The 12,712-nt window shown below is 42.3% G+C and overlaps 1 protein-coding gene across 4 annotated transcripts in view; it reads left to right on the top strand.

Annotated features, from left to right (window-relative positions):
• rfc1 (replication factor C (activator 1) 1) overlaps positions 1-12,712 on the top strand; it is a 105,144-nt gene that overhangs the window by 82,021 nt on the left and 10,411 nt on the right. For all 4 annotated transcript variants that reach the window (XM_048595624.1, XM_020530096.2, XM_020530095.2 and 1 more), the window contains exons 17-19: positions 8,301-8,438; positions 8,911-9,006; positions 10,978-11,076. In XM_048595624.1, coding sequence (XP_048451581.1) covers positions 8,301-8,438; positions 8,911-9,006; positions 10,978-11,076 — 333 coding nt within the window. The remainder of the gene's footprint in view (positions 1-8,300; positions 8,439-8,910; positions 9,007-10,977; positions 11,077-12,712) is intronic.

Genomic DNA, 12,712 nt, shown 5'->3' with positions numbered 1-12,712 from the left:
GATGAGGGGATATCTAATTGAAACTTACAGAATACTGAATGGTGTGGACAGAGTGAATGTTGGGAAGATGTTTCCATTGGTAGGAGAGACTAGGACCTGAGGGTACAGCCTTAGAGTAAATGGAAGACCTTTTAGAATGGCGATAAGGAGAAACGTCTTCAGCCAGAGAGTGGTGAATCTATGGAATTCACTACCACAGAAGGCTGTGGAGGCCAGGTCATTGAGTATATCTAAAATGGAGATAGATAGGTTCTTGATTGTCAAGGGGATCAAGGGTCACGGGGAAAAAGTGGGAGAATGGTGTTGAGACGTTTATCAGCCATGATTGACTGGTGGAGCAGACTCGATGGGCTGAATGGTTTCATTTCTGCTTCTGTCTTGTATCCTACTTTAGGGACTGTAATTTCCCCTCCCCTATAATTAGGATGCCCTCAACAGCATTTTCTCCATTTCCTGCACTTCTGCCCTCAAACCCCATCCCCCACCTCCAAAACAATAGTAAGGATAGTGTGCCCTTAGTGCTCATGTACCAAACCATTGACCTCTGAATCCAATGCATCATCCTCCAACATTTCCACCACCTGCAATCAGATCTCACCACCAAAAAGATATTACCCCCCTCACCCCTGTCCGCTTTCCACCGGGAGTGTTCATTCCGTGACTCCATTGTCAGTTCTACACTCTCCTCCAATTCCGCCTCCATGTCTGATACCTTTTCCCTGCAACTCCAAGAGGTGCAATACATGCCCCCACACCTCCCTTCTCTCCTCCATCCAAGGCCCCAAACAATCCTTCCAGATCCAGCAGAGATTCACCTGCACTTCATCCAACCTGATCTGTTGTATCCATTGCTCCTGATGTGGCCCCCTCTATATCGGGGAAACCAAACGCAGACTTGGGGACTGGTTCATGGAGCATCTGCGCTCTGCACACAACAACAAACCTGACCTTCAGGTTGCCATCCATTTTAATTTCCCATCGCATTCCCCTGACGACATGTCCATCCTTGCCCTCCTCGACGTAAACTAGAGGACCAACAGGTGATATTTTGCCTTGGAAGCTTACAGCCCAATGGTCTTAATATTGACTTCACCAGTTTCGAAATCCCTCCACCCCCAGCCTTATCCCATGTCCAGCCCTCCACCTCCTGACCTGACCTAACGTACCCATCTTCTCACTCACCTATCTGCTCCACCCTTCCCACGGACCAATCACAATAACCCCTTATCTGCATCTACCTATCATCATCTGTCCTACCCTCCTATAGCCCTACCTCCCTCTTATTTATTTCTGGGCTCCCCTCCCCCACCCCAGCCCTGACAAAGGGCTTTGGCCCGAAACGTTGACTTCCCTGCTCCTCAGATGCCGTCTGACCTGCTGTGCTTTTCCAGCCTCAAACCTCTAGACTGTGGCTTCCAGCATCTGCAGTCCTTATTGTCTCCTACTAATTACTGCTCTATCAGTGTACTGTCGATTATCAGTAAAGTGATAGAAAGTGTCATCTATAGTGCTATCAAGCATCGCCTGCTTAGCAGTAACCTGCTCCGTGACGCCCAGTTTGGGTTCTGCCAGGCCACTCGGTTCCTGACCTCATTGCAGCCTTGATTCAAACACAGACAAAAGACCTGAATTTCTGAGGTGAGGTGAGAGTGATGGCCCCTGACAAAGACGCTGCATTTGACCGAGTATGGCATTAAGGAGCCGTAGAAAAACTGGAATCGGTGCGAATCATGGAGCAAACTCTCTACTAGTTGGTGTCACACTTGGCAGATAGAGGATAGTTATTGTTGGAGGTCAGTCCCCTTGGCTTCAGGACAATTCTGCAGAAGTTCCTGAGGGTGGTTTCCTGGGCCAAACCATCTTCACCTGCTCCTTCAGTGAACTTCCCTCGATCACAAGGTCAGACGTGTGTGTTCGCTGATAACTGCATCGTGTTCAGCACCATTTCTGACTCCTCAGATACTGAAGCAGTCCATTTTCAAATCTAACAAGACCTGGGCAATGTTACAGCTTGGGCCGACAAGTAACGTTTGTGCCACACAAATGCCAGGCAATGACCATCTCCAATAAAAGACAATTTAACCACTGCCCCGACACTGAATGGTGTTACCATCACTGAACGCCCCCCAACCCCACCCCAACCCATTAACATCCTTGGTTACCTCTGACTAGAAACCCAACTGGACTTGCCATATAAATACAAGAGCAGGTCAGAGGTGAGGAATACTGTGGTGAGAAACTAAACTCCTGACTCACCAAAGCCTGTCCACCATCGACAAGGCACAGGTTGGGAGTCTGATGGAATACACAGTGTGATGTCTGCAGCTCCAACAACATTCAAGAATCTTGACATAATCCAGAACAAAGCAGCCTGCTTGATTGGCACCGCATCCACTCCCTCTGCCACTGATGGTCAGTAACCACAGTGTATTCTCTACAAGATGCGCTGCAGAAATTTACTAAAGATCCTCAGACAGCCAGCACTTTCCAAACCCATGATCACTTCAGACTAGAAGGATAATGGCAGCAGATACATGGGAATACCACTACTTGCAAGATTCTTTCCAAACCACTTACCATCCTGACTTGGAAATATTTTGCTGTTCCTTTACTGTCACTGGGGCCAAATCCTAGAATTCCCTCCCTAAGGACGTTGTGAGTCAACACACAGCACACTGACTGCAGTCGTTCAAGAAGGCTGCTCACCACTGCCTTCTCAAGGGCAACTCTGGACAGGCAATAAAATGCTGACCCAACTAATGATGTCCACATCCCATGAGTGAATAGATCATTTGAAAAAAGAACAGGAAGCTGCTGTTTCAGTGAAATTATATTTGGAAAATGCACTTGCCCCCTGCAGGATCTTGCTTGTTTCTATTGCCACTGAAGCGTTGAGAATCAGTGTAACTGGGGTCACCTGTAGTTAGTCTCACAAGTGTTACCGGTTCCTAAACCATTAGTAAACAAGTTGAGATTTTTGCTCTGGCAAAGTTATTTGCTGACAAATTAATCATATTTTGTTGAATTCGCATTTCGCCCATGTTTCGAATTTGAACTACTGACTCCATAGCATCATCACTGTAAGATACTGTAATAGGATTAATTATACTCAACCAGAAAAGAAAATTATGGGAATTTGTGGGAATGGGGAGAAAATTCAGAGAAGAATACCAAGGTGCATGGACTACTGGAAGAGATAGACAACGCTAGAGTGAGTAAGTCAATAGGTGGGTCCTGAGTAAAAGCAAAAGTAATAGCATGCAAATCATGGTTACTGGGCTTGTGTATGAACGCACAGAGTATAGTACTGTTATAAAGTGGAGGTTGACCCCCTGAGAACTAAAACCGAAATACTCAAAGAGGAGTACCTCGCTTCATAATCTGTAAAAGGAGTGTGAAAAGTGGTGTAACCTGCTTTTCAGCAAGTTAGTAGTTAAATAAAATAAAACCCTGACACTCACTTTAAAATCAATAAGTAACAATTTATTTATCTAACTCTTAACAGTGAGCAAATTAACTAAACTATTAACAGACCGAATAAACCCCTTATAACTACAAACTATTCCTGAATAAAACAAGATTCTAATGGTACGTTGTTCCAATAAATATAAGTCTCACTGTTTTATAAATACATATAATAAATAACAATTTAGTTTCTCAAAATTACAGCCAGGTTACGTGTCTTCTGGAATGTTCTCAATCGATTCTTCAGTCAGGAACGTCTTCTCCGTTGATTCTTCTGTCGGGAATATTCACTAGTCGTGCCGTGGAGACCTTTTGTTCTTTAGATGGTGCTTTCTCTAAAACATAGAGTAGGCTGTGGGAGCCGGCGATTCTGCCTTGAGAGCTGAGGGTTGTTAATTCTGGCGGATGGCAGGTAGCTCTCATGTCTTTGCCCAGCTGCCCCTTCTTTTCTACCCTTGATGATATATTAATATTTCTTACAATAATGTTGTTGTCAAAACCTTTAAATTTAATTGTTTTTTGGCATCTATGTGCTTGCTTCAATCAACACTTGTCTTGGTAAAACTGCTGCTGGGCCTGCTAACTGTACAGCCTTTCGATACAAATGTTTCAATTCAGGTGCTCTTTGTACTTGCGAACTTTCAAGCTGCTGCTCATGGACTTCCATTTTATATCTCTAATCATAGAAAAAGCACATCATCTTTTAAAGGGGCCACATATATTGCTTTACCCCCTAGCATTTTATAAACAACAAATTCTAACTTACTGCCTTCCAATCCACAAGTACTCTACCCAATTTCGCAACAGTAAATAAGATTGAGGATTTACAGATCCAGATTTCCATACAGAATTATGATGTAGCTGAAAGAAGGGCCAGATCAAGGATGTCACAGAACAAGAACCAAGGTGACTAGCTTCATACTTGTATTATATTCCATTTGTCATATTCTAGCCCATTCACTTAGACTGTCCAAGACCCCTTGAAACTTCCTCACAACCTGGGTACATTCCCACCCAGCTTGGTGTAATCAGCAAATGTAGAAATATTGTACAGATATTTTCAGATCAATCAGTTCAGAGATATAATGACCTACCTCTAGAGCAGGTGGGACTTGAACCTGGGCCACCTGGTTCAGAGGTAGGCATACTACCACTGCACCACAAGACCCCTCAAACATTTGACTATGCATTAATCAGATTAATTCAAAGGCCCTTTGCTGCTGGTCTCCACATCCAAATTATTGATATAGATAGTGAACAGTTGTGGATTTAGCACTGACTCTTGGGTATCCTACTAAACAGCCTGTCATCCTGAATTTTTGTTCCTACACTCTGCTTTCCATCTGTTAACTAGTTCTCGATCCATACTTGTGTATTTTCCCAAATCTAATTAACTCTAATGTTGCTATTAACCTCCCGTGTGGGACTTTATCAAAAGCCTTCTGCACATTCAAATACACAACACTGACTGGTTATCCTTTGTATGTGCTGTAGGTAAATCCTGCAAAAGAAAATCCCAATAAATTTCTTTCTCATGATTTCCCTTTCATAAATCCATGTTGACCTTGCCCTATTTTTTGGTAGATGTTCAGTTATTATATCCTTCTGTAATAGATAAAGTACTCCCTATGAGAGACATCCAGCTAACAGGTCTGTAGTTCTCCATTCTCACTCTTTCTCTGTCCTTGAATAGTAGTTATATTTGCTATCTTCCAGTCAGCAGGAACCTTTTCAGAATCTATAACATTATGAAAGAAGACCACCAATGCATCTCTTTTGCTACTTTCTATAACACCCTGGGATGAAGGTAAATCTGGTCCAGGAGATAAATTACCCTTTGATCCCAGCTAATTTGTCAAGCACTTTCTTCTTTACTAACACTAATTTCTTTTAGCTTTGCAGTTTCACAAATTCCTTGGAGGCCAAGTATTTTTGGGAGGGTTTCTTCTTGAAACCAAATGCAAAGTAGCTGTTTAATTTGTCTGCAAATTTTCTGTGCTCCACAATAAATTCTCCTTTCTCCACCTGTAATTGGCCTATTTGTATCCTTTTTCTTACATGTATCAATAGACTGCTTTTGCAGTCCCTCTTTGTGATTTGCTCGCTTGCACTTATATTCTGTTTTCCCTTTATGTATTAGTTTCTTGGTCCTAAATTGCTCCCAGTCCTCAGGCATATCATTATTTTTGTCATTTTTCTAGTCCACTTCCTTTGATTTAATGTAGTCTGAACGTTTTTCGTTCACTGTGTTTGATTTGCTTTCTCTTTAGGAGATTTTTCTAAAGAGGAATGTATATCTGTTGTAGACCTTGTCATATTTCGTTATAGCCATTGTCTGCTTACCGTCAAATTTTCTCATGTATTTTCCAATCCACCCGACCCAACCTGCCCCTCATGGTTTCCTTTGCGCAAATTTAAGACTTTTGGGAAGGCAAATCAGGGCAGGACTTATACGCTTAATGGTCTGAAAATATCTGTACAATATTTTCTACATTTGCTGATTACACCAAACTGGGTGGGAATGTACCCAGGTTGTGAGGAAGTTTCAAGGGGTCTTGAGTGTTGCTGAACAAAGAGACCTTGGAGTGCAGGTTCATAGTTCCTTGAAAGTGGAGTTGCAGGTAGAAGGGATAGTGAAGAAGGCGTTTGGTATGCTTGCCTTTATTGGCCAGTGCATTGAGTATAGGTGTTGGGAGGTCATGTTGTGGCTTGGTTAGGCCACTTTTGGAGTACTGTGTGCAATTCTGGTCTCTCTACTATAGGAAGGATGTTGTGAAGCTTGAAAGGGTTCAGTAAAGATTTACAAGGATGTTGCCAGAGTTGGAGGGTTTGAGCTATAGGGAGAGGCTGAATAGGCTGGAGCTATTTTCCCTGGAGTGTTGGATGCGGAGGGGTGACTTCATAGAGGTTTATAAACTCCTGAGGGGCATGGATGGGGTAAATAGAAAAGGTCTTTTCCCTGGGGTGGGGGAAGCCCAAAACTAAAAGTTTAAAGTGAGAAGGGAAAGATTTAAAAGGGATTTAAGGGGCAACGTTTTCACGCAGCAGATGGTGCGTGTATAGAGTAAGCTGCCTGAGGAAGTGGTGCAGGTTGGTACAATTACAACATTTAAAAGGCATCTGGGTGGTATATAAATAGGAAGGGTTTAGAGGAAGATGGGCCAAATGCTATCAAATGGGACCAGATTTATTTAGGACATCTGGTTGACATAGAGGTGTTGGACCGAAGGGTCTGTTTCCATGCTGTACATCTTTATGAATCTGTGACTATGATTTTAGTTTTAGATTGTACTATATTGCATTAGTTCTTCCTGTAAAATTCTGTCATATTATGGTCAGTATTTCCAAAAGGCATTTTACAGCAAAGTTATTAATTAGCCCCTTCTCATTACACAATGCCAAATCTAAAATAGCCCCATACTTCGTTCACTTCTGAATGTACTTTTCCTGAAACGCATCTTATCCACACTACAGGAATTCATCCTCCATATCTGATTTTGCTGACCTAGACTTTATGCAAATTGAAGTCAACCATTATTACTGTATCACCCGAATCTCTGATTTCCTGATTTTATAATGTGTCCAGAATTAGTGCTAGCTTGAGTTCTGAAGAAGAGTCGCTGGACTCGAAACGTTAATTCTGCTTTGTCTCCCCAGTTGTTGCCAGACCTGCTGAATTCCTCCAGAAATTTCTGTTTTTATTTCAGATCTTCAGCATCTGCAGTTCTTTGTTTTGTATTGGGACTAGTTTGTTATTTTTTTAAACAATTCCCACTGATATTTACTTTCCCTCGGTGTTTCTTAGTTCTGTCCAAACTGATTCTATATCTTGATTCATTGAAAATCCTCTGTTATTAATGTACTGATGTTGCTTCATGTTAGGAGTGCTACCTCCTCCTTTTCCTTTTTTGGTCTGTGCCTCCTAAATGTAGAATATCCTTGGATATTTTTGTCACTCTTTGGCCATGTCTTCATTACAGCAATTAAATCATGTCCATTTACCTTAATTTGTGCAAACAAATCATTAAACCTTTGTTGCAATACTGCATGCATTCAGATGAAGTTCCTTTTAATACAGTCTTTTTAATGTATTCTCCACTTTCAACCTGTATGATGCTTTCGTCTGTCTTCTGTTTTTGACTGTTTCCTGTTTTGTTTCCCAGATTCCTTCAGTTCTGACATCCAGAAGACTTACACAAATTGTCTCTACAAGCTAACAAAGCGTCCATCTGTAGATATGCTGATTTTCTGAAATAAAACCTCATTCTTTTTAAGCTACTAGCAGCCCTTGGCTGTTACAGTTTTTGTATGTCATAAAACACAGCATTGTAAGCATTTCGTCAATTAACGTTATGGGTATCTTGCTAGGCACTTAAGTTAGAGGATTCCTTCGAAGTTATGTTTAGTTCATTGTTCCAAATGACTTTGATCCTTTGTTGAGAAATAGTTACCCTTACAGAAACCCTGAAACAAAAACATATTTGCTTCTACTTTAAAAACCCACATTCCAAATTATCATTATGTATTACACACATTTATCACTTTAACCTGAACTTATGTTCATGATTTGTATTTAGCAATTGTTGTTAAAGTTGCAATCATGACAAAAGCAATAAACCAGAAATCCATCTAATATGTTTCCACAGTATATACTACCAAAAAAACTATGTGTTCTCCTGATAAAAATCAAACTAATTAAGGAATGGAACACCTGGAAAATCCTTTCCTAGGATGCCTAACCATGTTTGGACTGGAAATGAGTGCTTTGAGTTCAGTGGAGATGTAGATGTTGACTGACTGGCTAGTTATAATTTTGGATTTTTTTTCTTTTCCAGGAAATGATTTCTCTCATTAAACAGACCAAAGTCCCTATTCTCTGTATATGTAATGACCGAAATCATCCCAAGATCCGTTCACTGGCCAATTACTGCTTTGACCTCCGCTTTCAGCGGCCTCGAGTAGAACAAATCAAGGTGGGACTTGATTAGCTGTTCACCTGTTGTATCAAGTGATATGTATTCTGCCACTGCGTGGTTTCCTGGTTGCTTAAACTTTCATGTATTGGTTGTTCTGCTTTGAAGGCAGTAATATTGATTATTTTGATTTATATATTGTGCCTTCAGTCTCAACCCTGCCTCCATTCTCAACCATCAGATTTTTGCCCCTTTTTGCTGTGCTTGTTGAGAAACTGGGAGTGTCATTTCCACACGAGGGCACAAATATTGGGTGAATAGTGAACTGGAAATTAGTTACCCATTCTACTCCGTGACCCTCATTGACCTGGCTGCTTTAGCAGTGACAAAGGTAGCATTGTATCACAGAACAGTTATTTTACATCATCCTATAACTAAACCAAAAATAAAATTCATTCAGTCTGCAATGTTTCTGTACAAAATGCTGATATATATGATCCTCTGATCACTTCTGTAAGTCACTTTCTTTCAGGGCGCAATGATGACTGTTGCTTTTAAAGAAGGCTTGAAGATTCCCCCTCCAGCTCTGAATGAAATTATACTTGCAGCAAATCAGGACATCAGACAGGTGAGTGAACTGAAATGTTGGCATAACACTGGAATTAACAGCAAAATGCTTGTATTTTGTGTAATGCAACACTGTAAAATGATAGTTTGCAGAACTGTCTGTTTGCAGGTACGTCCTCGTTACCTCAATAACTTAAGTTTTTGTTTTAACTGGATCCGTGTCATTGTTACTACCTATTGGCAGCAAGTGCTTTATAACATGTCTGTTTCCTACTCTTGGTTTTCAGTACTGGAGTGTTTAATTGCTTAAAATGCAGTATTTGTCATTTGTATATAACTCCCAGAATCTATTGAAAATAGGAACAAATAAAATTTTGAAAGGTACAGTTAAAGCAAAGGCAATCTTTTCTTTAAAAAGAGGCTGGCGTTTTGAGCCAAGGGCTGAGAATCATTAAGCTAGTTTACACAGTGTACATCAGACTAATAGGAGACCGTTCAGCCTCCAACCAATTTTAACCATTTAGTTTGATCATGACTGGTCTGTCCCTGACCTCCACTTGCTAGTTTTGCACTGTATCCTTGATACCTGAACTGAGCACCCACAAACCTTTTGGGAGGGCTAAGCCTAGATTTCTGTTACCCTTTGTGAGAAGTGTTTTCTGATTTCACTCTTTCATGGTATAACTCCTAGCTTATGTCCATGTGTTCTAGAGATATAATCACCAGAGGAAGCAGCTTCTCTATGTCACCTCTACCAAATTGTTATATAATGATCAAACTTCTCTGCCTAAGGGATTATACAACCTGTACAAAAACAGAAGTTGCTATAAAAGCTCAGCAGGTCTGGCAGCATTTGCGAAGAAAAAAACTCAGTTAACGTTTTGTAATTGAGGAATGGTCACTGGACCTGAAACGTTAACTCTGAGTTTTTTCTTCACAGATGCTGCCAGACCTGCTGAGCTTTTCCAGCAGCTTCTGTTTTTGTTCCTGATTTACAGCATCTGCAGTTCTTTTGGGTTTTATTTATACAACCTGTCCTCATTATTTAATTCTTCGAACCTTGTTTGCATTCTGGTGAATCTGTGCCAAGCCAGGTTAATGAGGATTAATGTTCAAAGCTGATGCAGCATTCCAGATGAAATCTGATCAGGGCTCTGTGCAATTGCATTAAAAAAAATTCTCCCTTTTTGATTTTAGCACCCCTGAGAAACATTATGAGCCTTTTTGATTATTTTCTGTACCTCTGTGTCAAACTTTAGTTATTTGTGGATCTGGACATCAAAACTATTTGCTCCTCTAACAGTGCAAAATTCTTGTTTTATTGATCATATTTGTGAATTTCAAATAATTTACTTTCCTCATTTGCTTTACAGCAAGTTTTGTAATATAGAGTCTGTCTATACTTGTGAGAGCGATCTGCACAAGTTGTATACGAATATCTTGGGCAATTGACACATTTATTTTTCAGCAGATGTTTATTCAAAACCTTCAAGCTATTGACAATGCAGTCATCAGATTAAAGTTTTGGATATTGAGCTTTACAATGGTGTTTTATTAGATATTTGTTGGAATAATTTCATCTTTTCTGTCTGCATGTTTCATTTTTTTTAAAAAGAAAACAAATCAGATGTCACTACTCTGTTTCTCTCTCTGTGGTCTGTTATCTTCGCTGTTCCTAAAGATCTGATCCTTGTCAACAGGGAGTGGTGCCAAGTAGTCCTGTCAATTCCTTCTGCAGCTCACAGTGGAAGGTATTTGGGGAACATTAGCAAGCTTTGGATCAAAGTCCATCTCCACCCACTTCAGCTATGGTGTGTTCCATGGTCTCGATGTATGGGTGTACTGGTGGGGTAGAGGAAATCTAAATTCATCAGAATGCAGCTTCTAGTCTGAAATGAGACCCTTGAGCTGTTTCAAGTGTCCTGCAGTTTCCTTTTACGCTTTCTCTGTCCACAAACTCAGCATGATTCCTAAATGTTTTGGCATCATTGACCTTGTCACTTGTATGTCTTCCTTTTCCCATGTTTTCTAGGTTCTGCATAATCTCAGTATGTGGTGCGTAGAGAGCAAGACTTTGACTTATGATCAAGCAAAAGAAAATGGCAGCAAGACAAGGAAAGATACTAAACTGGTGAGGCCATCATTTAGACAGTTTGTTCTTTATTGTTGCACAGATTGTGGAAGCAGAATTATTGTGGTAGGTATGAAATTTTGAGTTTGGGCTTCCCTGCAAACCAGTGTGAATTTTTGTCCTAGCACTGATGAATATTTGCTTTTGATTAGTATAATTTGTTGAGTTGTCTTCATGAGTTTTCTGCTCCGGAGTACGATGTTAACACTGGGCAGCACGTTGCCTCTCTTCAATTGTCTGTGAACTGAGTGACTTGCTAGGCCATTTAAGGGTCAGCCACATTGCTGTGGGTTTGGAGTCATGAGTAAACCAGACCAGATAAATTGGCCCAGAGATAGTAGGAACTGCAGATGCTGGTGAATCCGAGACAACAAGGTGCAGGGCTGGATGAACACAGCAGGCCAAGCAGCATCATAGGAGCAGAGAGGCTGACGTTTCGGGCCTAGACCCTTCATCAGAAAAGGGGGAGGGGATAGGTGGGAGGAAGAACAGGTTAGGGAGGCAGGGACGAGCTGGACTGGTTTTGGGATGCGGTAGGGGGAGGGGAGATTTTGAAACTTGTGAAATCCACATTGATACCATTGGGCTGCAGGGTTCCCAAGCGGAATATGAGTTGCTGTTCCTGCAACCTTCGGGTGGCATCATTGTGGCACTGCAGGAGGCCCAGGATGGACATGTCGTCTGAGGAATGGGAGGGGGAGTTGAAATGGTTCGCGACTGGGAGGTGCAGTTGTTTGTTGCGAACCGAGCGTAGGTGTTCTGCAAAGCGGTCCCCGAGTCTCCGCTTGGTTTCCCCGATGTAGAGGAAGCCACACCGGGTACAGCGGATGCAGTATACCACATTGGCAGATGTGCAGGTGAACATCTGCTTGATGTGGAAAGTCTTCTTGGGGCCTGGGATGGGGGTGAGGGAGGAGGTATGGGGGCAGGTGTAGCACTTCCTGCGGTTGCAGGGAAAAGTGCCGGGTGTGGTGGAGCTGGAGGGGAGTGTGGAGCGGACAAGGGAGTCACGGAGAGAGTTGTCCCTCCGGAAAGCAGATAAAGGTGGGGAGGGAAAGATGTCTTTGGTGGTGGGGTCGGATTGCAGATGGCGGAAGTGTCGGAGGATGATGCGTTGGATCCGGAGGTTGGTGGGGTGGTACGTGAGGACGAGGGGGATTCTTTTTTGGTTTTTATTGCGTGGACGGGGTGTGAGGGATGAGGTGCGGGAGATGTGGGAGACACGGTTGAGGGCGTTCTCGACCACCGAGGAGGGGAAGTTACGGTCCTTGAAAAACGAGGACAACTGAGATGTACGGGAGTGGAATGCCTCATCCTGGGAGCAGATGCGGCGGAGGCGAAGGAATTGGGAATAGGGGATAGCATTTTTGCAGGAAGGTGGGTGGGAGGAGGAGTATTCTAGGTAGCTGTGGGAGTCGGTGGGCTTGAAATGAATATCGGTTTCTAGGTGGTTGCCCGATATGGAGACAGAGAGGTCCAGGAAGGGGAGAGAGGTGTTAGAGATGGTCCAGGTAAACTTAAGGTTGGGGTGGAAGGTGTTAGTGAAGTGTATGAACTGTTCGAGCTCCTCGTGGGAGCACGAGGCGGCGCCGATACAGTCATCAATGTAACGGAGGAAGAGGTGGGGTTTAGGGCC

The sequence above is a fragment of the Rhincodon typus genome, chromosome 1, assembly GCF_021869965.1.
Source record: "Rhincodon typus isolate 14 chromosome 1, sRhiTyp1.1, whole genome shotgun sequence".
Taxonomy (NCBI): Eukaryota; Metazoa; Chordata; class Chondrichthyes; order Orectolobiformes; family Rhincodontidae; genus Rhincodon; species Rhincodon typus.
The sequence above is the reverse complement of the archived record's forward strand: the minus strand, read 5'-3'. Positions and strand labels throughout refer to the sequence as shown.